General features: G+C 47.1%; 1 protein-coding gene and 1 pseudogene across 1 annotated transcript; one reads left to right on the top strand and one right to left on the bottom strand.

The window, feature by feature from the left end:
• Positions 1 to 11,062: 11,062 nt before the first annotated feature.
• LOC123056651 (ankyrin repeat-containing protein At5g02620-like) lies at positions 11,063 to 14,530 on the bottom strand (annotated as a pseudogene).
• Positions 14,531 to 22,335: 7,805 nt separating this feature from the next.
• LOC123056650 (F-box protein At5g62510) lies at positions 22,336 to 23,619 on the top strand. The gene has a single exon (XM_044479972.1). It carries the CDS (start codon positions 22,369 to 22,371, stop codon positions 23,617 to 23,619), a length of 1,251 nt encoding a protein of 416 aa, XP_044335907.1. The 5' UTR covers positions 22,336 to 22,368.
• Positions 23,620 to 23,926: the final 307 nt, after the last annotated feature.

Genomic DNA, 23,926 nt, shown 5'->3' with positions numbered 1-23,926 from the left:
CAACAGCTGTAACAGTACCTATGATTGTGGTTAGATCTTTAATTTCGTGCCATAGTTACTGATAATGAGCCATCCTTTGTAACCCGCAGAAGTATCACTTGACGCCGTCGCATAAAATCCAGGACTGGGTGTTGTAAAGTACAACTTCGTCGTTGGCAGAAGCAAAGCCACATGTTAGTATACATGTATTCTTCAGATTCAGATTTCACAAATACTATCAATCTTTTGAGATTTGATCATGCAAATAGTATCTAGATGCGTACTAAAACTAAAAAAGATTCTGAAATCATCTGACAAAAATACCCAAGCATTACATCTTTTCATCATCCACAATTCAAGATCATCGACTAAACAAACTCTTCTAAAGGATAAGAATTCTATAAAACCAAAGCATCATATTTCTCATAGATCTGAAAGAAGAAGAAAAAGAAAAGACCAACAAGTGCAGATTGGAACGAGAGAATAAGCTCACCTGGACATGATGTCATTGAGCGTGTAGTTGCTCATCTCTAGCTCGACCAGCTGCTGCGTAAGCCATCCGCGATCCAGCAACGCCCCGCCGCCACTGCACGCTCTCCATCGACACCTTATTCTTCTCATGTAGTCTCTTTGTCGCTTGTCATGCAAAATTAGCATCGCGTTCGAGCAGCACGCTCGATGGTGGCTTTTCCTGATCATACCCATGATCTATGTCGCCGCCGCCATGTGATCTTCGACGACGTTGACGCAGCTCTCGTGGTCCTCATGGTGCACCGAGCGCTCACGAGGCGACTCGCCAGCACGTCCATGGCCTTATTTGCGCGGTAGTCCTGCAAGGTGTCGCGTGGATGTGGTGGGCAGAGGCGGCCATGTATGCATCGAGTCCTGCGGGTCGGCGTTTGGAGAGATGTGGCGGAGGGCGACGTCGGCAACTCCGGGGCCATGATCCCCGCGCGCCGCGCTTGGCGAGGTTGAGCTGCACGTGAGGCTGAGTCATCGAGTGTTGTAAGGGCTGAGGCATTCAACTTTTTGCGAGATTAAAGGGGCGAGGAGATTCCGATCAGATCATGTGGAATGCAAAATCGGGAGGGTTGAGTGGATTGCGAGATTAAAGGGTTGAGAGGATCGCGAGATTAAAGGGGCGAGAGGATTGCGATATCAAATTTCCGCCTTGGGAGGAAAGTGATCGATGATTTGCTGGTTTTTTTATCGTCATTGATTAGCTTGCCAAATCATGTGAAATAGGAAATCAGGAGGGTGGAGCGTTCGTAAGGAGGGGTGGAAGAAAAGGTTGGACGAAAGATTTGACGTAAGAGGGAAGAGGGAACCTTACGTTTCTTTTAGGTAGTAGAGATTACCAAAATTTTCTTACCCGTATGTCTTTTACATATTGCTCCGTGGCTCTGGTTAGACCATTTTGAGCGGCACGGAGGTACGCATCTCCCGACTTAAAGGCATCTAACGCCTCTTGGGAGAAACAAGCATCGCGAAGAATTATTCGGCGACGCCTGTGGTTCATGGCACTCTCCACCTCAGAGTTGGTGGCAGACAACCTGTCCACATCCTCCGTCGGAGGAGTGTCCGGTGCGCGCCTTGTGTTCGGCCCCGCTTTCGGGCCAGGCTTTGGAGCCTGGCTGGTGGAGGCGCGATTGGCAGTCTCTCCGAATATAGTTCGGCGAGGTCTCTTTGTCCTGAAGAGGGCACAAGGGTTAATATGCCCTGAAGGTACGACACCTGGGATAAGGGGGTGCGCCATACCTTTGCACTGACGCCCCGGTCCGGACTGCACCTCTTTTCTGCCCACGGGGCCCTGCGGCCCCTCGTTGGCTTGTTGCCGCAGGTTCGGCCACCCGTTTCTGGGAGTCCGGGATTAGCCCTGGATAATCGGCCGTAATGGCCACCAGGGTGTTGTCCTTGCTTAATTGATGGAACACTCCATCAATCAGATCCACCGAAAGCTCCGGATCCTCTTGCGAGTCTGGATCGAGGGACCATCCTGGGTCCTCGGGTTGTGGAGGAGGGCTGTTTATTTCTTTAACAGCCTGGCGCAGTTCCTGCGTCGAAATCACTAAGATTAAATACTTAACAATGGGGATATAAAATAGATGGGCAAGATGTGATCACTCACCCGCTTGGAGGATTGTACATGGAAAATCCACCCTTTAGGTTAACGCGGAGAAAATCCTCCTCTTCTCCCTTGTACAAAGCGGACAAGGTCTTTATTAGAGACGCAGCCGAATCCGGCCCCTTACGGCCGCAGCGGGTGGTGTCATCCTCCCCGTTGAAATCCCACATGGGGTGGCTTCTATACTTTAGCGGCTGCACCCCTCGCATGATGCATGCGGTCATGACCCCGATCATGGTTAGTCTGGAATGAGCAAACAATCTTATCCGGCCCATCAGGTAAACAACATCCCTGTCACTTTCCCTCTGAGGGCTCCGTGGGCGCTAGCTTAGGCGCTTCTTTAAGGGGGCATTATTGAATTCAAGGAGGCCGATCCGGATAGGATCCGGCAGCGGGACGTCTTCTATGTAAAACCATTCCGAGGGCAAGTCTTCGGACGCCTTCTTTAGGGTTTCGGACAGATAGCCGGTCCCGGCGATGTGCCATACTTCGGCTCCGCCCACTTGATACATAGACCCCTTCTTGGAATGGGGCACGAGGCAAAATAGCTCCCTCCACAGTCCGAAATGGGCTTCAACACCCAAGAACAGCTCGTAGAGGGCTACAAAGCCCGCGATATGCAATACTAAGGCAGGCGTGAGATGATGTAGCTGGAGGTCGTAGAACTCCAGCAGCCCCCGGAGAAATGGATGGATGGGAAATCCGAGCCCCCTTATTAAATAAGGGACGAGGCACACCCGCTCTCCTTTGGAGGGATTAGGGGCGCTCTCCGCTTGCCCTCCGCCGTTATAGACGGCAAGACCGGCTCGAACCGGGATCATATAGGCCGGGGGGAGAAATCCCTTGGTCTGGAGCGTCACTAACTCGCTATGCGGGATGGAGCATCTTTCCCAATGTCCAGGCTTATGGCTGGAAGGGTGGGAGGAGGAGTCGCGACGGCTGGCCATGGTGGAATGGATCTTTGTCGAATGCGCTTTGTTGAACATCGCGAAGGGGAAAGTGTGGTTTGGATCTAAATCCTCGTCTCCTTAAATAGGTCAACTTGTTTACGCGGCTAGGGGTGTGAATGTAAAAACACTCAGACCTTTCATATTCGTTTGACACGTGGGAAGCGGCCATTATTGGGCGCAGAAGCCAAGGAGCGCAACATCTACAAGAAACCGAACTTTATTCAACAGGTACATGGGATTTGGAGGAGAACCCGCCTTGCAATGCCGAAGACGATCTGCACGCCGGACTCATCGTCATTGAAGCCTGGTTCAGGGGCTACTGAGGGAGTCCTGGATTAGGGGGTGTTCGGATAGCCGAACTATACCTTCAGCCGGACTCCTGGAGTATGAAGATACAAGATTGAAGACTTCGTCCCGTGTCCGGAAGGGTCTTTCCTTGGCGTGGAAGGCAAGCTTGGCGATACGGATATTCAGATCTCCTACCATTGTAACCGACTCTATGTAACCCTAACCCTATCCGGTGTCTATATATATAAACCGGAGGGTTTTAGTCCGTAGGACAACATACACATCAACAATCATACCATAGGCTAGTTTCTAGGGTTTAGCCTCTCTGATCTCGTGGTAGATCTACTCTTGTACTACCCATATCATCAATATTAATGAAGCAGGACGTAGGGTTTTACCTTCATCGAGAGGGCCCGAACCTGGGTAAAACTTCGTGTCCCTTGCCTTCTGTTACCATCCGACCTAGACGCACAGTTCGGGACCCCCTACCCGAGATCCGCCGGTTTTGACACCGACAAGACCCTCACCGGCATTTCCCCCAAGCTCGCTTCCCCTATGGTGCGTGGTACAGACCACGGAGTCGTCGCCATCGACACCAGCAGCCTTGCTGCTCCGACGCTAACCACATGCTTGACGGATTGCCCGAATCGCGATGCCACCGTCAACAACTTCAAAACTACAGGATCATTCTCGCCCTCTAGAGGCATGTTTTCGACAGTTGCAGCACCGGCTGAGGCTCTGCCAGCCCTTGAGTTGGAGGCATTGAAGCCCAACAGATGTTTGACAGAATGCTCCCATGATGAAGCCAACAAGGTGACCCACGTGGTTGTGTTGGATGCATCTCCGTTGACCACCGCATAGCTCAACCACATCCTCTGCAACACTTCACCTTGTGCTATGCCTTGGGTGTGTGAGGATACTGACGACGAGCAGATTGGGAAAGGTGGTGTCATGCAGCCACTATGGCCACCATGGGCACCGCCAAGTACATGGCAGTTGCGGTTCGTGGAACATACTATTGCAAACTCGACTGAGCTAAAACCATGGCCATATCCATGGATGAGTAAGAGCAGTGGAAGTGGAAGCCGGGACAAGCCACCGTGGGTGCAAAACGCTGTCAGTCTTGGAAAGAGTGACAAGCTTCGGGAGCTCTATGAGAAAAGTGAGTCAAGTTGGAGGTTAACAAAATCTGAAACACCTGGAAACATTGGCAGTTTCGAAGATATTCGGTGTGCAAACAATGTCATGCAATATTCTCCGGTTACTGCTGCATTGTTTCCTGTCTTCCATGGAGTTCACCATTCTTTCCCCCCGACCCTGCTACAAAGAAAGGTGTTCATTTCTTCAAATATCCCAGCTATATGTAGGGCTTAGTTGTGTGAATATGTCAAACCAGAAGCTTGGGTTGACTGAGTTCCCTAAGATAGTTGATTCACAAATGTGGAATCAACCCTTGTTGCATTACATTGCAAGGAGTGTTTTTTCTAGCAGATTTTGAGAAATCAATAGATTTGGATGCTAGTAGAAATTGATGTATTCTTGCGACTGAAAGAAAGAAGGCTGAATTTAAATCTAGAGATCTTGTGCAGGATCTTGGTAGAATAATCAAGGGCTCTGTTGAGCCAGTTCGTGACCTCCTATCTCAGTTTGACTATGCTTTGGGTGCCCTTGGATCTCTAGTATTATATGATGAGTTGATAGCAGATGATACTAATTATTGAAATTACACGATTGAGAAATACAATTTGGACTGCTACCTGCGCCTTGTTTCTGCCATGGTGCGAACATTGAATATTGTTGAAGGAAAAACCGATGGAAACAACCAATGTAGTTTGTTTGCTTTGATGAACAGAGTGTGTACTTCTAGGATGGGACAAGGACTACTTAACAAATGGCTATATGTAAACGAAGTCAATAACAGATTAGATATGGTTCAGGCTTTCACAGAAGATCCAGAGCTTCGTCGGGGTCTTAGGCAACAACTTACATGGATATCTGATCTTGATCGCCTAACACACGCTCTCCGTAAGAAATCAGCCAATCAGCCTATTGTTAAGCTCTACCAGTCCTGCTCTAGAATCTCATACATCAAGGGTGATCTTCAACAATACAATGGCCAATTTTCTAGATTCAGGACAAGGTTCCTTAGCTCTTTCGAAGAGTGGATGACAGAGAATTGGTATGTTCCTTATGTAAGACCAGACATCACAACATCAGAGGGAGGAGATATTCTTCTACAAGGTAGTTGGCATCCATATAAAGTGCAATCAGCTGAGAACTACATGAAGTTTTCTATGGGCAATATTACTCGAGCCTTTCTAGAATTACACATATCTCCTTCGGGGCAACCTAATTATGATCGACATGTACCTTCAGCGCCAGGTATGTTCATGCGATCACAGTTTGGGGTAGCAGTACTTGAGTTTTCTCCAGATGGTTCAGTTTGCCACTTGCCCCTACAGTCCCCTCTATTTGTTCAAACCAACATAATTGAGATTTATTCTCCTTGGATCCAGTGCTCACCTTTTCTGTGGTGGTTTCAATCTGCTACAAGAGCAAGTCATGAGTGGACACCTTGTATCACAATGTTCTCATGCATTTGTAAGCATGTGCGTATGTTCATAGCAGGGCTCAGTTATGAGATGAACCATCAACCTCAAGCAAAAGAAAGGGTGCAACACAACATAGGGTTTGTGCTTGAGTCTTCTCGCCGTCTCTTATCTATCAATTGTCCTGGGGATCTGTACACTGGAGAGCCTAAAGGTTGCACTTGCCAATTTGTTGTCAGTTACACCAGTTGTTTCAGAGGTATCCTGTGCATGGACAAGAATGAGATGTCCCACCCTTCAGTTGTAGCTCCATTTGGCAATGAACTCCTATTTTGTTCCTTCGAGCTGACCATTTGCAAGCATGTGATATTATCCTATGACCCAGGAGGGCCGGCTCTTTTGCTTGATGGGGTTGGAGGTATTCACGAGTTCCGCTTGATCATCATCGGCTTGAGGGCAAGCCGAATTTCAAGGAAGGGAGAGTGTAACACCCCCACTATGGGCTGTCACCCTACAGTCGCAACTTGGGCCTGGGCTACAAGATGGGCCAACCATTGGAGGCTGAGTCGCACATGGGCTACATATGCAGTCGGGAGAGCATGGATGGGGGGAACGGATTGAAACGTCCGAATCTTCTCGTCCTCCTGCTACCTATCTCATCCCTCTGTTGCTGATCCTCACCCCAAATTCCCCTTGTATCTCTTGATTTGTACTCGATATTGGTACTGATCCGAGTGTCCGTCCCATATCCATATTTGGGTCATGACATAGAGATCACTTTTTTTTGAACTTTGGAAGAGAGATCACATTTTTTGTTTGAACTTTGGAAGAGAGATCACATTCGGTACCCTGACAGCTCCTATAAAGGCGCCCTCTGAGCTAACTGGCGCTCACGCGCGGAAGCTCATGGGCTGGCCCAGCTGTGTTTTGGTTAAAAGCATGGCTGGTAGGCCTACAACCGCACCAGACCGAGGTGGAGCTAGCCCCTTGTGTTGAGGGGCTCAAGGCTTAAATTGACAATACATCTATATCTATAATCTATAACAATATAAAAAGACCCAAAGGGGCAGATCCAAATCATCTCGACCGCCAAATCATGTTATCTAGCGGTTCAAATCGCTCCAATGTTGAGCACCAAACATGTTTAATGCTCTAATTACCCATCACTGCCATTGATTATAAACACGTTTTGACTCAACGCTATCCCATGAAATCTGCCATGTAATTAATATCCTACCATTCCCGCGAAAAAACTAATTGATATCTTACCAAATATCAATGTGCAACAGATATATCTTACCTAATATAACGTGCAACTAGTACTCTACCTAATATAAACGTGCATTGCACGTACATTATTACTAGTTGCTCCCAGAAGCCTATCATGGTGGAAACAGTCTGTGTTGAACTTGCTATCTCAATGATGGCTGGCCCGGCGGATCGCTCTAGCGACATGTATGTGGTTACAGCTCCGACGATGAACCACCTTTTATTTGCTGATGACAGCCTGTTGATTTTTAAGTCAAGTCATGATGGGGCAGTTGAAGTATCAAACCTACTGGCAATTTATTGTTTGGCATCAGGACAAAGGATAAACCATGACAAGTCCTCAATCTTTTTCAACAGAGGATGCCCTCAGACGGTACGTGATAGCGTCAAGGATGTATTTCATGTTCAAAATGAATCTCTCAGTGACAGATACCTGGGCATGCCAACTGATGTGGACCACTCAAAAAACGGTACTTTCATATACTTGAGAGACCGAGTTTGGGAGAAGGTGAGGGGATGGATGGAGAAACTATTATCTGCTGTAGGCAAGGAAGTGTTGATCAAGTCAGTACCGCAGGCAATACCTGGATATTCAATGGCATGTTTTCGTCTACCTCGAGGTCTGTACGAGAATGTCACTTCTCTGATTAGACAGTTTTGGTGGGGTAGCAAGTAGGGGAAGCAGAAGCCTTGTTGGGTCTCTTAGGATATGATGACGAAGCCCAAACACTTGGGAGGTCTCGGTTTTCAGGATCTCGAGATTTTTAATCTTGCTCTCTTAGCCAGGCAGGCTTGGCGGATGCTTCATAACCCTACAACTCTCAGCTCTCGAATCCTTAAGGCGGTATATTACCCGGAAACATCTCTCTTTGAGGCTGGATTGGGGTCGCACCCCTCTCAGATTTGGCAAGCGGTTTTGGATGGGAGAGACACGATGGTGCAGGGACTAATCAGGAGAATAGGAGATGGCGAGTCCACAAATATTTGGAATGATAACTGGATTCCTAGGGATAATATAAAGAGGCCGATTACATCATTAATATACCCCAACCGTCCACAAATATTTGGAATGATAACTGGATTCCTAGGGATAATATAAAGAGGCCGATTACATCATTAATACCCCAACCACCTAGGAAAGTGTCTGACCTCATTGATCATACATCTTTTACGTGGAATGCGCAGCTGGTCCGGACCGTATTCATACCGATTGATGCCGAGGCAATCCTGAAAATTCCCCTATGTACAAGGCAGACCGCAGATTTCTGGGCGTGGAATGAAGAGAGAAGGGGTGTCTTTTCTGTCCGCAGTGCATACAGAATGATTCAAACTATGAAACTGAACAGAGAAGCATGGCTGGATGAACAAGAGGGATCATCTCATGTAGGAACGGACAGTTTGGGATGGACAGATTTATGGAGAATTAAGGTTCCTTCGAAGTTGAAAAAATTCCTGTGGCGTTTGGCTCAGCATTCTATACCTACAGCAGCGCTCCTTAATCATCGCCATATGTCATCAACGAGCGCATGCTATTTTTGTGGTGTAGAGGATACGTGGAGGCACACAATGCTTAATTGTTCAGCAGCAAGAAGTACTTGGGCACTGTCTACAGATGCAATTACTGAACAGTTGAGTACAAACGTTGATGATGATGCAAAACGTTGGTTGTTTGCTATGCATGATTCGCTTGCACATGCCGAGTTCATCACCTTTGTAGTGACTCTTTGGGCAGTGTGGGGAGCGCGACGGAAAGCAATATACGAGGACATCTATCAAAGCCCATTTGCTGTCCATAGCTTTGTGCAACATTACCTAGGGGAGCTGCGAGCAATCCAACCCAGGGTGACTCAGGTGCCTGTTTCATCCCCGAACAGGCCAACACAGTGGATCGCGTCGTCTGTTGGGCTAGCAAAATTAAATGTTGACACCGCTGTTGGGAGAGGAGGATCATATGGAGCCGTCGGTGCCATTCGCAGAGATCAAACCGGTATGTTCCTTGGTGCATCAGCAGTGGTTTTCCCAAATATTTCTGAGCCGGCAACTCTTGAACCACTGGCCATCAGGGAGGCGTTGGCCTTAGCAGATGATTTGTACTATAGGAGCATTCAAGTGGCGTCGGATTGCAAAGTGGTAGTGGACGATATACGACAGAAGAACCCAACGCTCTACGGGGCGATCATACATGAAATCATACACTGGAAAACTCTTTTTACTTTCTGTAATATTATCCATGAATTTAGGACCTCGAACGTCGAGGCTCACAAACTCGCGAAGCACGCATTATCCCTAGAGTCTAACCGCCATGTTTGGTTAGGTCAGCCCAATGATCTTCATTTCGTCCCTGTAAACATTGTGACGATTAAATAAAAATCTTCGGAGTTTGCCTAAAAAAATGTATGTGGTTACAGAGATTGTGGAGCTGCCAAAAGAATGACACTCCCGGGTTTGAAAGATTAACCGAAGGTAAAACAAGGCCAGACACGCTATGGCTGCCATTGGTCGTGGACAAGAAAGGACATGTCACCCCCCCCCCCCCCCCCCCCCCCGCGCAAAAAAAACATCTTGGCTGGTGGGCTAGCGACCGTTGCATATTGACCGGTTGGCTGGCGGTCACAGTAATGTATATATATACATATATATTGGTGACCTGTGTAGTTCATATTATTCATGTTCTTTAACAAATAATTGTACTAGAGGCATAAAAAACTCGACAGGTCCAAATACTTTAATCCATCAAATTGTACAATGCAATCGACTAATCTATCATGCGGCTCCGGCTAGTTGCACCTACATGGCGTTTCATGCTAGTAAATCACTCAGGCACGAGGCACATAATGAGGTGCAACTAAAGTTGTCAGAATCGAGATTCTGAATCGGATCGGAGTTCCGTTGGTAGGATCGTGAGTCGTAGAATCATAACTAACAGGATCGTAGAATCTTATATTCTATGAGCAAAATCGTAGAATCGGAGTGGCTACTTTGGATCGTAAGGTGACTTGAGTCGCGATCATGACCCTGTTTTTTTTTCCAATATTCATTCTTAATCCCTTCACATGTTTGTTGATTGTTTGTTTTATGATAACTAACCAGTCTTTCCGGCTGGTCCCTTCACATGTTTGTCGCCTGGTATGCATCCGGCCTGGCAAAGAATAAGAGGCCTCCATTGCGGAGATGGTGTGGGTGGTGCTATCCTGGTGATGTCAAGTGACGAGCAACGCGTGGCGGATGATGGAACACCACATAGTTGGCATCGTCACCCAACGGGGCATGCCACATTGCTCCTTGTGTACTACTTCACGTCGGGCGAGCATGGTTCATCTTGCGCAGCTATGCCCACTGTGTGTGTGTGTGTGTGTGACAACTCCCCCTCTCCCAGGGCAACGTCGGTATTCACTAGACTTGTGCAATCGAGACATCATGACACATGTACTGAAAAAATTAATTGCGTGCAACAAATAATATGCGTATGGGAATCATAAGGTAACATCAATGGACGTAGGATCATAACGAAATATGTAAGGTCACATATAAGTCTTGCACAAGATTTACAATCATCTTTTAAATTGTGCGGGGTTACAAGAATATGGCCAACATGGATGGACTAGTGCTCCACTTGGGTCAAGCAAGGAAGATTTTTGTTTATTAAATATGAAAGTAAAGTAGAGTGAATGACGTGACACATCACAAAGCTCATAGCTCGAGAGAGATGTAGTGAAACCCCCAAAAGTAATCTCCGTAAGATACTTGCATAAAGCAAATTTTGTTTTTCAAACGTTCACTCTATAACATTTGTAACCATGATCTCTCAAAATTCTGTTGTACGAAAGGAAGTGTTAACTCAGACACAAATATGCTTAATCATAATTACAAAAATGTTAGCAATTAAGAAGACTCATGTTTAAAATAGTACTGCAGTATGATCTGAGCCATTCTACCTAGGGAGACGGCCAGCGGCACTAATTAATACAAGCACTATTGTATTTACAATGATGAACACAATCACATTAAAGGCATAATATACAACAAAGGGGAACTGTCGACTTATGCGTCTTTTGGAACGCCGTAGATGTTCAGAACAACCGCCAACCAAAAACCGCACAACACCTAGAAATGATCCGGGCATTGCAAAGCATGCAAGCAGTGTCGTCAGGATGTACAACCCGCCGTACATCAGCTGAGACAATGCAATCTTCATGGGGTTCTTGTCGCTCACCACGGCGGCTATAGCCATGAAGAAGGCTAGCATCATGCTATTCAGTGCCACCCAAAGGAAATGCATTGACACAATGAAGCCTATCCAGTTGCGATTTGTCCGTGAAGCTCTCCCATAGATAAGCAGTATTGTTGCGACCACAGATGTGGTCACGGCAATGGTGTCCAACACCAAGAAGGCGTTGTAGAAACGATCCCCGTCAAGATTTGCCTTTCCATCAGATCCATATGATCCAGGCACGTTGAATGCTGCAGAGAAGGCGATTGTCGCCACGAGTGTGGAGACAATCGCAAGATTTTTCGATGTCATCTCTCACCATTTCATGATATCCTGACCCTTCCATTTCTCTATATGGTCTTGCCTCTCTGGCCTGAACCGTGCTCCAGAAATATACAGTTTCACCACTAGCTTTATCTGCATATTCATAAACAAACATTATGTATATGAACTCCATGTGTATTTGTCTCTTGTTTTCATAGTACCATGAATTATGTCAAGCAAATTACTGGAAAAAATACAACAATAAGCATCTATATTTAGTCATAGAATAGATTGTTCTCTCGGCCTCTGCATCAACGAATCCACACATCTCACTAACTATTTATACTAGATGCATCCCTTAGTATTGTGATGAGGAAGTACTTGCAAGTTAAAATATCTCATAAACATCGGAAATGAAGAGGGTAATTACCATTGAGTAGAAACCAGTTGAATCCTCTATGAGATCAGATGGTGTCCGGCCAGCATTGTTCATCATGTGGGTATGCACCTTCTTACACGCTAACAGCTTGGAGATGACCTTGTGCTCCCCTGCCGCCACCGCCAAATGCAGCGGCGTGTTCCCTTCCTTGTCTTGCATGTTCAGAAGATGTTCCAGCATCCTGTTTTCGATAACATAGGACATGACCGAAGAGTGGCCCTTCATGGCTGCAACATGTACAAAGCTTCTGCCCCGGTTATCGCGAATGTCGGCGCAAGATGGGTATAGTTCCAGCAGCAGGCGGACGGCGGCTACATGGCCCATCCTTGCCGCGGCATGCAGAGCTGAGACGCCGTCGCTGTCCTGCAGATATGCGGTGCTGGGCGGTGAATGTGTTAAGAGCGCTTCGATGATCGAGCAGTCGCCGTCGGATGCGGCGAAATGCAGTGGGCTGCTCTTGTTTGTGTCAAGGTTGCTGGCGAGTGCTGGCCTCCACTGCAAGAGCAAGTCAACCATTTCTGCAGATGAAAGGGTAGTTTGTTACGTTTGCTATGGTTGGAGAATTGTTGAACTGTTGTCAAAGGGTAGGGGATATCAGATGATCTATCTTAGGAATACAGATATTCAGTTGAAAACTTCAAGGAACTGTAATAACACTAAATTCAAAGAGGTTGTTTTGACTTTTGAGAGGTGTTCTGATTTCAGGACTGCCTGAAAGAAAATTCCCCGCAAAGAAAAAGAAAGAAAATTCACAGGATGAGAAAAGTTGGACACGTTTAGGATGGGCAAATGGGTTGCGTTATCTTGTGCACAAATGGAGCAGTTTCATTGGCACGATTTGCCGAATTATACTGTATTTTTTAAACAACATAAAGTTGATCTGCAAGAGTGCAAGGCACCACAAATTTAAAATTCAAGTTGACCTTGTATGTGCACAGATGTCACAACTCCATATGCGTCACACCCAAAATGGTCAACCTCTCACAAACTATAGCATTTCCTCAAAAAAAAAAAACTATAGCAGGCTAACTGTACGAAACTACGAGTTGCCCATTGAACAACGCAACGTGTTCCCTTCCTCTATTTTGACCACAGATGTTGACATGAAGCATGGAATTTTTTTCTGGTGCAATTGAAAAGGGCGAAGAAAACAAACCTGAACTCTGGAGAACGGCGGCGTGCAAGGCATTCTGCGAGCTCGGTCCGGCGGCCGACGCGTCGCCGCGCGAGGCGATGGCTCTCACGGCGTCCACGGACCCGCTCATCACCGCCAGCTACAGAGCCGACACGCCGGCGCCGTCCACCTCCGCGGCGAGCTCCGGCGCCAGCTTCATGAGCCTCTCCACCGCCTCGCGGCCAGGTGCAGCGCCGTGTCCCCGGCGTCGTTCCTGCCGCGGAGGATCCCGCGGAGCGCGTCCTCCTCCACGTTCGCCCGCGCCAGCCGGACGACGGCCTCCGCGGCGTCCGCGTGGCCGGCCCTCGCGGCGCTGTGCAGCGGCGTGTCCAGCGCCCGGTTCACGGAGGACAGGAGGGAGCTGTCGTGGTAGCACACCTCGGCGATGAGCCCTCCGTGGCCCTGCCCGGCGGCGATGTGCAGGAGCGTGTTCCCCTCTCCGGTGACCTCCTGGGTCGTACATGGTCGCCCATGGTGATCAACAACCGCGATACCTTTGGAGTGCGCTGCCGGCGGTGCGTCGCCGCTTCTTCCCGCCAGGAGGCCGGCGACCTCCTGCGGGCGCCCCTGGAACGTGGCGATGTAGAGCCGGGAGCACATGAAGGAGCTTCCATCATCCTTGAAGTCACCGGCTGCTTGTCTGAATTCCATAATATAAGTCGTCTGTCTGTTGAAGTTGGACATAATTCTGGTTTTTGGGGGCTTATATCTGTCCTTATATTCATGGAGGAAATGGGTCATGCTTCACAAGGAGTCGGTCAGAGGAATCCTCTCCGTCCATACCAATACCATTCATTTGACATGTGTAGTATAGCATATCTTCTGTTGAATGGGGTTTACAGGTGGTACTCGAGAGGCCGGCATTGTCAAAGATAACAGTCTACACCATGCTCTCTTTATAAATAAAAAATGATGCCCCGTCTTTTGTACTCCCTCCGTTCCATAATGAGCGTCGAAAAACGTCTTACATTATGAGACGAAGGAGTAGCTTGTGACTACAAACAACTGCACTTTTGTTGGTAAGAGCACGGAGATGAGCGGTTGCAGAGGGGCGCCGGGGGGAGGGCGGTGGGGAGCTGGGGACGGGTGTCGGCGTCCGCGCTGCGTTGCCAGGCGACTGGGGACTGCATGGAGGAGGAGCCGCCCCTGTCCACCCGGGACCGCTGCAACACAATGTGGAGGGCGAGCTCCTCATTGCCCTCGCCGCGCTGCAGCGACTCCCAATCGACGGGGTCGTCATCGCCAGATCCGCCGCCAAACGCCGCGCTGCCGGAGCTCGACATCGATGGGACAGGAAGGGGAGGGGACGAGACCGGGAGAGGAGGATGGAAAGAGTGGAGTGGAGAATTCGAGACTACGTTGACCAGAGTCTATGGTTGTACCACGTGGTGTATATGTGGGGACATGGTGGATTAGCATGGCCCGGTCCGACGTTGCGTACACGTCCTGGCCTCTCATATCCATCTCAGATATGGGTTGCATGGCCTAGACGTTTAGTGATGGGGCGTAAGGTGTCTGGTTGGGTTGCAAAATAATGATCGCTTACTGATCGGACCGTTAGCCTAAACGCGTACAGCTAAAAACAACTGTAGAGCACAAGTCAAGCACTCCAGAGGGAATAAGCATTGCATATGTAGCAATAGTGCACCGACCTACGACCATCTACAATAAAAGATGCAAATTCGGAGATGTAAAACATGAGGTGTAAAATTTTACATCTCTAAAACTGCTTTTTGCATCTTCAAAAAAAGTGCCAACTCCAACAGCTGATGCAAAACGGAGTTGTAAAAGAGCAACTCCAACAGATGATGCAAACTAGAGATGTAAAACCGGCCGCTGGCCGCGTGACTATGTACAAGTAGTCGGCATGAGCGCCGGGGGCCGAGCGCCGGTGGACCGAGCGGCGGCAGCAGGTGCGTCGGCGGCTGAGCGGCGAGAGTCGAGAGGTCGAATGTGGCGGGCGGAGCTCGAATGGCCGGCAACGCGGCTGCGAATCGAGCGGCGGATTGGTCGCGAAGGGGCGATGGCCGTGCGGCGCGAGAAGGTCGAGTCTGGCACTGGAAAAGCGACGGCGATGTGGAGGCAAGTGTATGGCTCGAATCCGACGGCAGCGGGGCGAGCTCAAATCATGCGGCGGCGAGGCGGTGATTCAGTGGCGGGGAAGCGGCCAATTCAGCCGATTTGGAGGCAGGCGACGGCAGAGCAGCGGCGAAACCGGTAGCATGGGCAATGGAGTGGCCGGATTTGGCAGCGGGGCGGCGACGACATGGTGCGGTGGGCGAGTGTGACGGCGGCAGAAGTGCGGCGGGACAGGCTCAAATTGGCAGCTCCTAAATGGCTACGGGGGCGCTGCGGGGTGGGTCAGACCAGCGTCGGCTGTGGCAGAGGAGGTGGCGGGGTCGTCGGAGTCGGCCATAGCCCGGGCGGTGGTGGGCGAGCGGCGAGCCGGAGGCGGCTGGTCACGCCGAAGTGAAATGAACAAAAGTCGGACAGTTGGTGGACGGTTGTGTTTTTACATCTTCTGTAGGTGGAGATGCAAATTTGCACCACAAGGTGTTATAGTTTACATCTTCGGGAGGCACAGATGTAATGTTTTTTTGCATCTACATCATTTGTTGGAGAAGGGTTTTTGAGCCTCGGAAATGTAAAAGTTAGTTATTTTTGCATCTACATCATCTATTAGAGATGCTCTACTAGTCGGCCTTTAAGCCTGCGGTTTTTTCCTTCCTGGAAAATTTTTGATTGACAACTTATTACAAAAATAGGTAAAAGGTGTATTCGCTAAGATTGAAAAAGTTCACATACTAGATCAATAATGTTTGTGCATATGAAATAGAATATTGATAGTGTATTTTTAAAATTAATGTGTAAAAAATACTAATGTAATAAATAGATTCATGCAACAGTTCATGGATTAAACTTTTTTTCATACATGTAAAAATTGTTACATTACTCTGGGAAGAATTTAAAATAAAACAGAAAGGAAATGCATAAATCGAGAACAGAAGAAAGAAAAGGAATGTATTTTTTTTAAAGAACAGAAAATAAGCACAGAACAAATGCAAGGGACAATACAAAGGAAAAAAAGTGACAAAGGAAAAGGAAAAGGAAGACAAAGAAAGGAAAAAAGAAAGAAAAGAAACCGGCAAAAGTAGCTCAAGGTCAGCTACCATTGGCCCAAAATGTAGTCAACAGGTATGCACGTGCATGACTTGAATCTACAAATGACTACTTTCGTCGGAGTGGCTCGGGAGGAACGATAGAGTTTTCGAGCGGAATTTGTGACTTGGGTCCAAGTATGCACTAGCGGAGAGCAAGACGGGTAGTCCTTTTTCGGTTGTAATGTGGAGGTGGCTCCAGTCAGTCATAGGGGCTGATATAAGTGTGTTTGTAACAACATTCCTCTATCTATCAATAAAAAGACACATGATTCTTACGTGTGTTCTTGAAACGAAAAGTATTACACAACTCAATTATCATACCGTCGACCGCCAGTGGTTGTTTTCTTTCAGGAATTTTTTTGATTCATAGATTAATAAAGTAGAAAAATCATATTCATGAAAATTTTAAAATGTTCACATACTAGATAAGTGATGTTGATGTGTATGAAATAAAATATTCATTGTGTATTTGAGAAAACATTAATGTGATTTTTAATGGTTCATAGATTTGTTTTTTTCATACGCATGCATACACATATATGTTTCATTTCTGTAGGAAAAATGTTCAATTTTTTTAAAGGAAAACATAAATGAAGAACAAGATGTGAAAAATGATTTATTAAAAAAATAAGAAAATAAAAAGCAGAACAATGAAATGGAAAATAAATAAGAAATAAGAAGTGACAAAGGAAAAGGAAAAAGAAAAGACAAAGGAAGGAAAAATGGAAAGGAAAGAAGAGAAATTGGCAAATCCTTCTGAACATTGACAAAATGGGCTGACCCCGAGCGCGTTTGAGCGGGAAAATATAAGGTGCTCCCTTCCATGTGGTGCTTCCTATGCTCCAAGTCTAAAACATCAATTTTAATTGTTTCCAAAATTCGGAAAAAAATTGTGAATGTTCACAAGGAATGTGACTACACCCTCTAAAAATTTCTGGTCCAAACTCAAAATGTACATTGAGAAACAAAAATGACAAATTCAGATGTGAATAGTGTCAAATGTTGCTTTTGTCTATTTACGACACTATTCATGCTAGGTTTCACATTTTTGTTTCTCAATGTGCATTTAGAATTTGGACATGAAATTTTAGGAGTTGTAGTCACATTCCTTGTGAATATTAATATTTTTTCCAAATTTTTTTGCAACATTTAAAATTGATTTATTTGAAGTTGGAGCATGGGGAGCACCCCAAGGATTGGAGTACTTGATATTTTCCCGTGTTTGAGCCTATGTTTATGAGCCACCGTTGGGCCAAAATGTGGTCGACAACTATACACGAGGATACATTTGAGAGTCCTCTGGCAACCCATTATTTCATTAAATCTTTTCTTAAGGACATCCAAATACTTTCTAAATCGAATCAGTCTATGAGCAGAAGTACATTGTTGAGGCCATCAAAGTGGGCTACCCCCGCTACCAGAGTATGTGAAAATTAATGCCAATGTTGCTGTGATGAATCAGAACTTTGGTGCAGCTGCAGCGGTATGCCGGGATAACAGAGGAGTGGGGTGCTTCATCTATTATGTTTAGACACATTTTCGACCCTATCACACTTGAGGTTTTGGCAGTAAGGGAGGCATTCACAGTTGCGGAGAATCTATATGTACAAAAGATTCAGGTGGCATATGATTGTAAGAACGTGATGGAAGATGTCAAGCAGGGATCCTCGACGGATCATGGAGCTATTAGTTATACATGAAATCATAGAACAATCTATAGTTTTTCTACTTATATTATACATGAATTTAGAAGCTCAAATTTCGAGGCTCACAATCTCGCTAAGCAAGTGTCATCACTTAGGTTTGGTCATTGTGTCTGGTTAGCGCTATCAGGGGATTTATATTTTATTCTTGTAAATGTTTTGATGATCTGAATAAAGCTTAGCGAGAATGTCTCAAAAAGAAAAGGTATGCATGTGCATGTGTATGACTTGAATCTGTACGAACGACTACTTTCACTAGTGAAGTCGTTCGGAAGGTGTACCCTTGCAAATGTCACTTACTCCCGTCTTCTCTAGTGCTGACAAATGACACACTGCATGTGCTACACTTGTCGCAACCAGGGAGGTTTTGTGGGATTTCTCTCCATGCATGGAATGCACGGGTAAGTTTGTGTCTTTCTTTTTCCTAGATTCCTTTTTACAAATATTTATCTCTTGAATTAGGTGCACAAATCATAAATTGTTAGCACTACTGCAATTTTTGTGTTGAAAGATTTAAAATTAGTTATCATATTGATAGGTTTTGATGAACTTTTTGGACGAAATCCGTGTTTTTAACTAGTACTAATACTTCTCCTTTAAAACTGTACTAACCCGTGCTTTCAAGTAAGCAAACTCGTGCTTCCGCAGGTTGTGTGCTTCACGTGAAACCACAGTTGTGTTTCACCTTTTTGAGGACACATGATTGCAAAAACTGGAGAAAAAAGGAGACAAAAAACCCAGAAAACTAAAAAGACAAAAAATAAAGACCAAGAAAACTAGAAATGAAAAAATAGACATGAAAGAGTAGAAGCATTGTTTGTGCTTGACGCAGACGAACAAATGTGCTTGCAGCGAAAAAACAATTGTGCTTCACTTTTTGTGAAAGTACAGTTGACCTTTCACATGAAAGAGTATAACTATGCTTTACACGAAAACAAAAAATAGAGACAATAAAGAGAAACCCGTAAAAACCAAAACAAAATATCGAAAATCCAAAAAAACAAAGACCAAAGAAAATCATAGAAAAACCTTTCCAATGGGAAAAGTGCCCATCACGTGTTGAATTATAGATGGGCCTAGGCCCTCTGAAAATGTTAGAGGTCCATGTGGGGTGTAAATAGTGGAGGAGAGTGAAGATCCCTTTATAGGGATTCTTTTCTCTTCTACGTGCTATTGAAGCTTGAGAATAGAAGTGATACACGCGCACTCCTTCTCTGATGTCCGCCACACATCACACACACGCCGTGTTTCGGTTACAAGTCGGGTCAAGTTTAGACCTATGTCATGTGTGCTCTTGATTGGAATCGATAATTAGTTACGAGTCATTAGACATGCTACGAATCCAAGGCGTCAGATCATGGACTATTTGCCGACTCGGGCGTGGGTCCAGCCCCACGCTCTCCTATCACGATCGCTTATATATTGAAGGTGTTGGTAACCCTCACCATCATGTAGAACAGGTCACATATGCGTCCTTTCGCTCCTGCTGCCTTCGGCAATCACATCCCATAGACCGCGTGCACGGTCGTAGGGGAGAGCAGGCAACTGGAACCCCTTCCTCTCTGATCGTGCACCAGGAGAAGGGAGGATTAGGTTTTTGGGGCGCGTCTCAAGTGCGACTGCTCGCTGCTATTCACCGGCTTCAACCACGTCCTCGACATCTTCAACATCACCTATATATAGTCAAACCACCGAATCCGAGAAAAGGGCTGTCAAGGATGCTATTGCCGCCATCGTGGGTTTAACATGGCCAAATGATCCGGATCTATTATCATTTTTGTGTGTATTCTATTTTTTTTGCAAAAATGATCCGGATCTATTATCAAAGTTTAGCGGAAGTACAAAGCATCTCAAACATAATAAAAATTACATCAAGATTCTGAGACCACCGAACGACCGCTGCCGTCGTTAGAACGAGCCGACACGCGCCACTGTCGCCGATCCTATACCAGAGCCGGCTTGACCTTGTCCATGACAGCCGGGAAGTCTTCGTGCACGCGCCCTTAAGGAGCAGCGCCCTGGAGCCGCAGTCGTCGTCGTCAAACCCATGAATAGATCTGAAACACCTGACACCAAATCTCACCACATGACGAGAAACCCTAACATCATCATCTCAAGGAGACGGCAGGAATCTACGCCGGAGCATCGTCGATTGCGTATAGATGGGCGAACTCGAGGAGGATCTGAGCCCGAAAAACATACTCGAAGAAGAAGCGATGCCATCCACCCGAGCGCCGCACATGCAAGGACTAAAAAAACCCTAACCTAAACTACTAATCGGAGCGGGGGCATCAGGATTCCCCTCCCCGCCAACAACACGCGTCACATGACGGTGTTGTAGTGCTCCGTTTTAAGAAAAATGTCCGTTGGTTGCCTTCTGCAGAGGGTAAGGGCATCTCTAACACGGACCTTCAAATTGCCCGAAAACGTTCAGACCTATCTGTTAGGACGCTCCAAGCCATCCAAGGTCATCCCACATTTGTCTGCGGACTAGTCCGAATATTTCCCGCAAATCGAAAGCAAATCAAGGGGCTTTGCGGGAGTTCCGATGTCTGCCATGTAGGACTCCGACACCCCCAGCCCACTCAAAATTGAGGCGGAGCCCATGCATTTGGATCGTTCCGCACCGTTTTCACGCCAAAAGCCCCTCTTTGTCCACCGTCTTCGCTTATATCGCCGCCGCTCTCCACCCTAGCGGCTGATAAGGAGACGGCTGGTGACGAGGAACTGATGACAGAGTCAGCGAGGAGGCTCGGATAGCCGGTCTGGCAGGGCAAAATGTCGGTTTTTGCACGGTTTGCCTGATTGAAACTTTTTGTGATCGGACACATGTAAAAACTATGGACATTCACCTGTTTTTTGTTGTGATCGGGCTATGAATACTACACTTTAATTTGCTTAGTTCATATTGCTATGAATTTGAAGTGAATTGTCGGAACTGGACGGACATATAGAGAATGTGATTGAATGGACTCTATATAGAGAACGTTGTATATGATGTACCCGACACACCCAGTCGCTTTTGTTCAGGGCACATTGATTCTATGGCTCAACCTCACACTCCACCGCTACGATCTGTGGTCACATGAGCTGACAACCATGTGTGACAACTTGGGCAAGCTGAGTTACCGGCCAGGCAAACTTGAGCCTGCCAGGAAGAATAGGAACTCCTTCAACGTGGTACCCTACATAGAAAGTCTCGTTCCACTCAGTGCTCGCCCCGCCTTACTCTCATAGTCGTTTGGGCTGGCTTGAAGTATTATTTTCCTTACTTTTGAGTGAACTTGTTCTTTTCCCGCGACAGAGAGATTGCTTTTGTTTCCTATATTGTGTACTAATTTTTGTATGTCATCCACATGCTTGATCCCCCCCCCCCCCCCCCTCTCTCTACGTCCATCTCCCCTACGTTTCTCCACACGCTTAATTTTTTGATTCATACATATTTGTCTCCTCCGCTCTGTTTTTCTCGTCCGTGACCCATCATGATGGGCATCCTCGGTTGGAGTCGAACTCTACTACATCCTTTGACGCCTTCCATATAACTTATCCAATAACTATCGGCTTCAAAGAGAGGAGAAGGTGGGTGGATCACCCATGGAGGCAAAGGAGCAGTAGACGGATTCGTTCCGGGTTAGGTGATCCGGAGGTCAGGGATCGGGGCGACATGAAAGCCCAGGAACCCATTCGTTTCAGGGTGCACCTGAGCATGGCGACCGGTTTCGACTCCGCCTGCGTGAAGGTCTGCAGGTCCTGGTGTTGAACAGGGGCTCCATGTCGGTTGGGGTGCCGTAGAACTCGTCAATGTCGTCCGCGGTGCCGTATTCCAGTAGCAGTCCACGAGTCTGATGCTGTCCGAAGAGCCTGCCGCCCTACAGGTCGAAGGCCACCGTGAGAGAGCGCCGTCGGCCACGCGGGGCGGTCTGTTTTTTCTGCATCAAACGGCTCAGAGCTAGTCCCATGGATTGATAGCGTCAGTCACACGTATGACGGCGGGCGGAGAGTTTTCATTACTAGTAGTTATAGGATCAGTCACACGCACGCACGGTCACGGCGGTAAATCCAATCCTAATCCAACACTGTTTACACCTTGTTTTGTTTTGAAAGAGTAACCTAATCCGAGGCTGCCATGGACACCGTCTTCAAGCCGGAAACCTCATGTGTGTTGTGAATATATTACACACGTATCCCCACAACTACTACTAGCAATCAACCGCAGTGCTTGTTTCTTTTGTCTTCTGTGTTTTTCCGTTCTTCTCCATGTACGCCATCACCATGATGACTTCCAATGGGGCCCTGCAGAAAAGAAATAAGGCGCCGAGTCCCGAGCTGCCGGACGAGCTTCTTTTAGAGGTCATGTCCCGACTGCCCGTCAAGTCTCTTCTTCGCTTCAAGTGCGTCAGCAAGGCCTGGCGCACAACGATATCCGACCCCTCCTTTGTCCAGTTGCATCTCAAGATATCCGCCCGCAGATGGGAGCAGAACCCATCCTTCCTCATCGCCCCGCACACCCTGGACCGCGACATCCAAGGCACTATTTTCCCTGGTAACATCGAGTTCTACCAGTGGCAGCAAGGCGTCTCCGAGGCTCGTCTCGTGCACGACAGGGACTTATTCCGCTTGGTTCGCTTCTTCTCCCACTGTGACGGCCTGGTGCTTGTCCCCACGGGCACCAAGGTGTACCTCTTCAACCCGGCCACTAGGGACGCCCTCACGCTTCCGGAGAGTAGTCACAACAAGGTGCCCAGCTTCATCCACCACCCCGTTGGGTTCGGCCGTCATCCTCGCACTGGCATGTACAAGGTAGTCCGGTCCTTATTCGGTTCGACAGACTGTAAAACTGGGATCGTCAGCATAGGGATGGAGGTGTGTACCGTGGGCGGCCCTGCTCCTCCTCAATGGAGGGAAATCGCAGGGGATCAGCCGTACGCCCCTGTGTCATCGGTGCCCGCTCAATCTGTCAAGGGGGGTGTATACTGGATAGTCGACGATATCAACTTCGAGCCGCGCCCGCGTGGCCTCCTACGCTTCGACTTGGCCGACGAGGCATTCAACCTCATCAGTTTGCCTTCTGATCTGTCGGACCTCGGAGATGACGACAGTGACAATGATGGTGACAATGAACACTTCAACTTGAGTGTGTTGCATGGGGAGTTGTCTCTAACCGGCTATCGCGTCAATGAGCCTAACGACGTGCATCGGCTGGTGGTGGTCTGGGCGCTCATGGAAGACGGGGCAAGCTTCGTGTGGGACCCGCGTTACACGTTGTATGTCATGGAACCGTGCCACCCAATCGCTTTTCTTCCGGGCACGTTGATGCTACGGTTCAATCGCAAGCTCTGCCTCTACGATCTGCAGTCACGTGAGCTGGCAAATGCTTGTGAGTTGAGCAAGATGAGATGCCGGCGTCATGGGTCAACCGAACTTGAGCTTGCTTGGAAGCATGTGTACTTCTGCAACGTCATACCCTACATGGAAAGTCTTGTTCCAGTCGGTGCTCACATGGCCTGACTCTGATAGCTTTTGAGATAGTGAGTTTTTTTTTGCAAAAGAGATATCGCTATTTTTAGCTTTTTTTAGAAACACCTGTAATTGTATTCATACTCATAACTATTGCATGTACAATGATTTGGATCTAAGATAATAATAATAATAATAATACAAAGTAATCCATACAACTAAGAATCTTTATCTAATAATAAAGCAAATTGGGTTTCTTTCGTCCGTCATGGCATTTTTCAGAAAAGTCCATATATTTCAGAGAATTCAACTCGCAGTCTTGTTTTAAGTTAAAATGAATCATTATTTTCATGTTTTA

This window comes from Triticum aestivum, chromosome 3A (genome assembly GCF_018294505.1).
Source record: "Triticum aestivum cultivar Chinese Spring chromosome 3A, IWGSC CS RefSeq v2.1, whole genome shotgun sequence".
NCBI classification, from domain to species: Eukaryota; Viridiplantae; Streptophyta; class Magnoliopsida; order Poales; family Poaceae; genus Triticum; species Triticum aestivum.
Note: the sequence above shows the minus strand (reverse complement) of the source record. Positions and strands in the feature narration are given on the sequence as shown.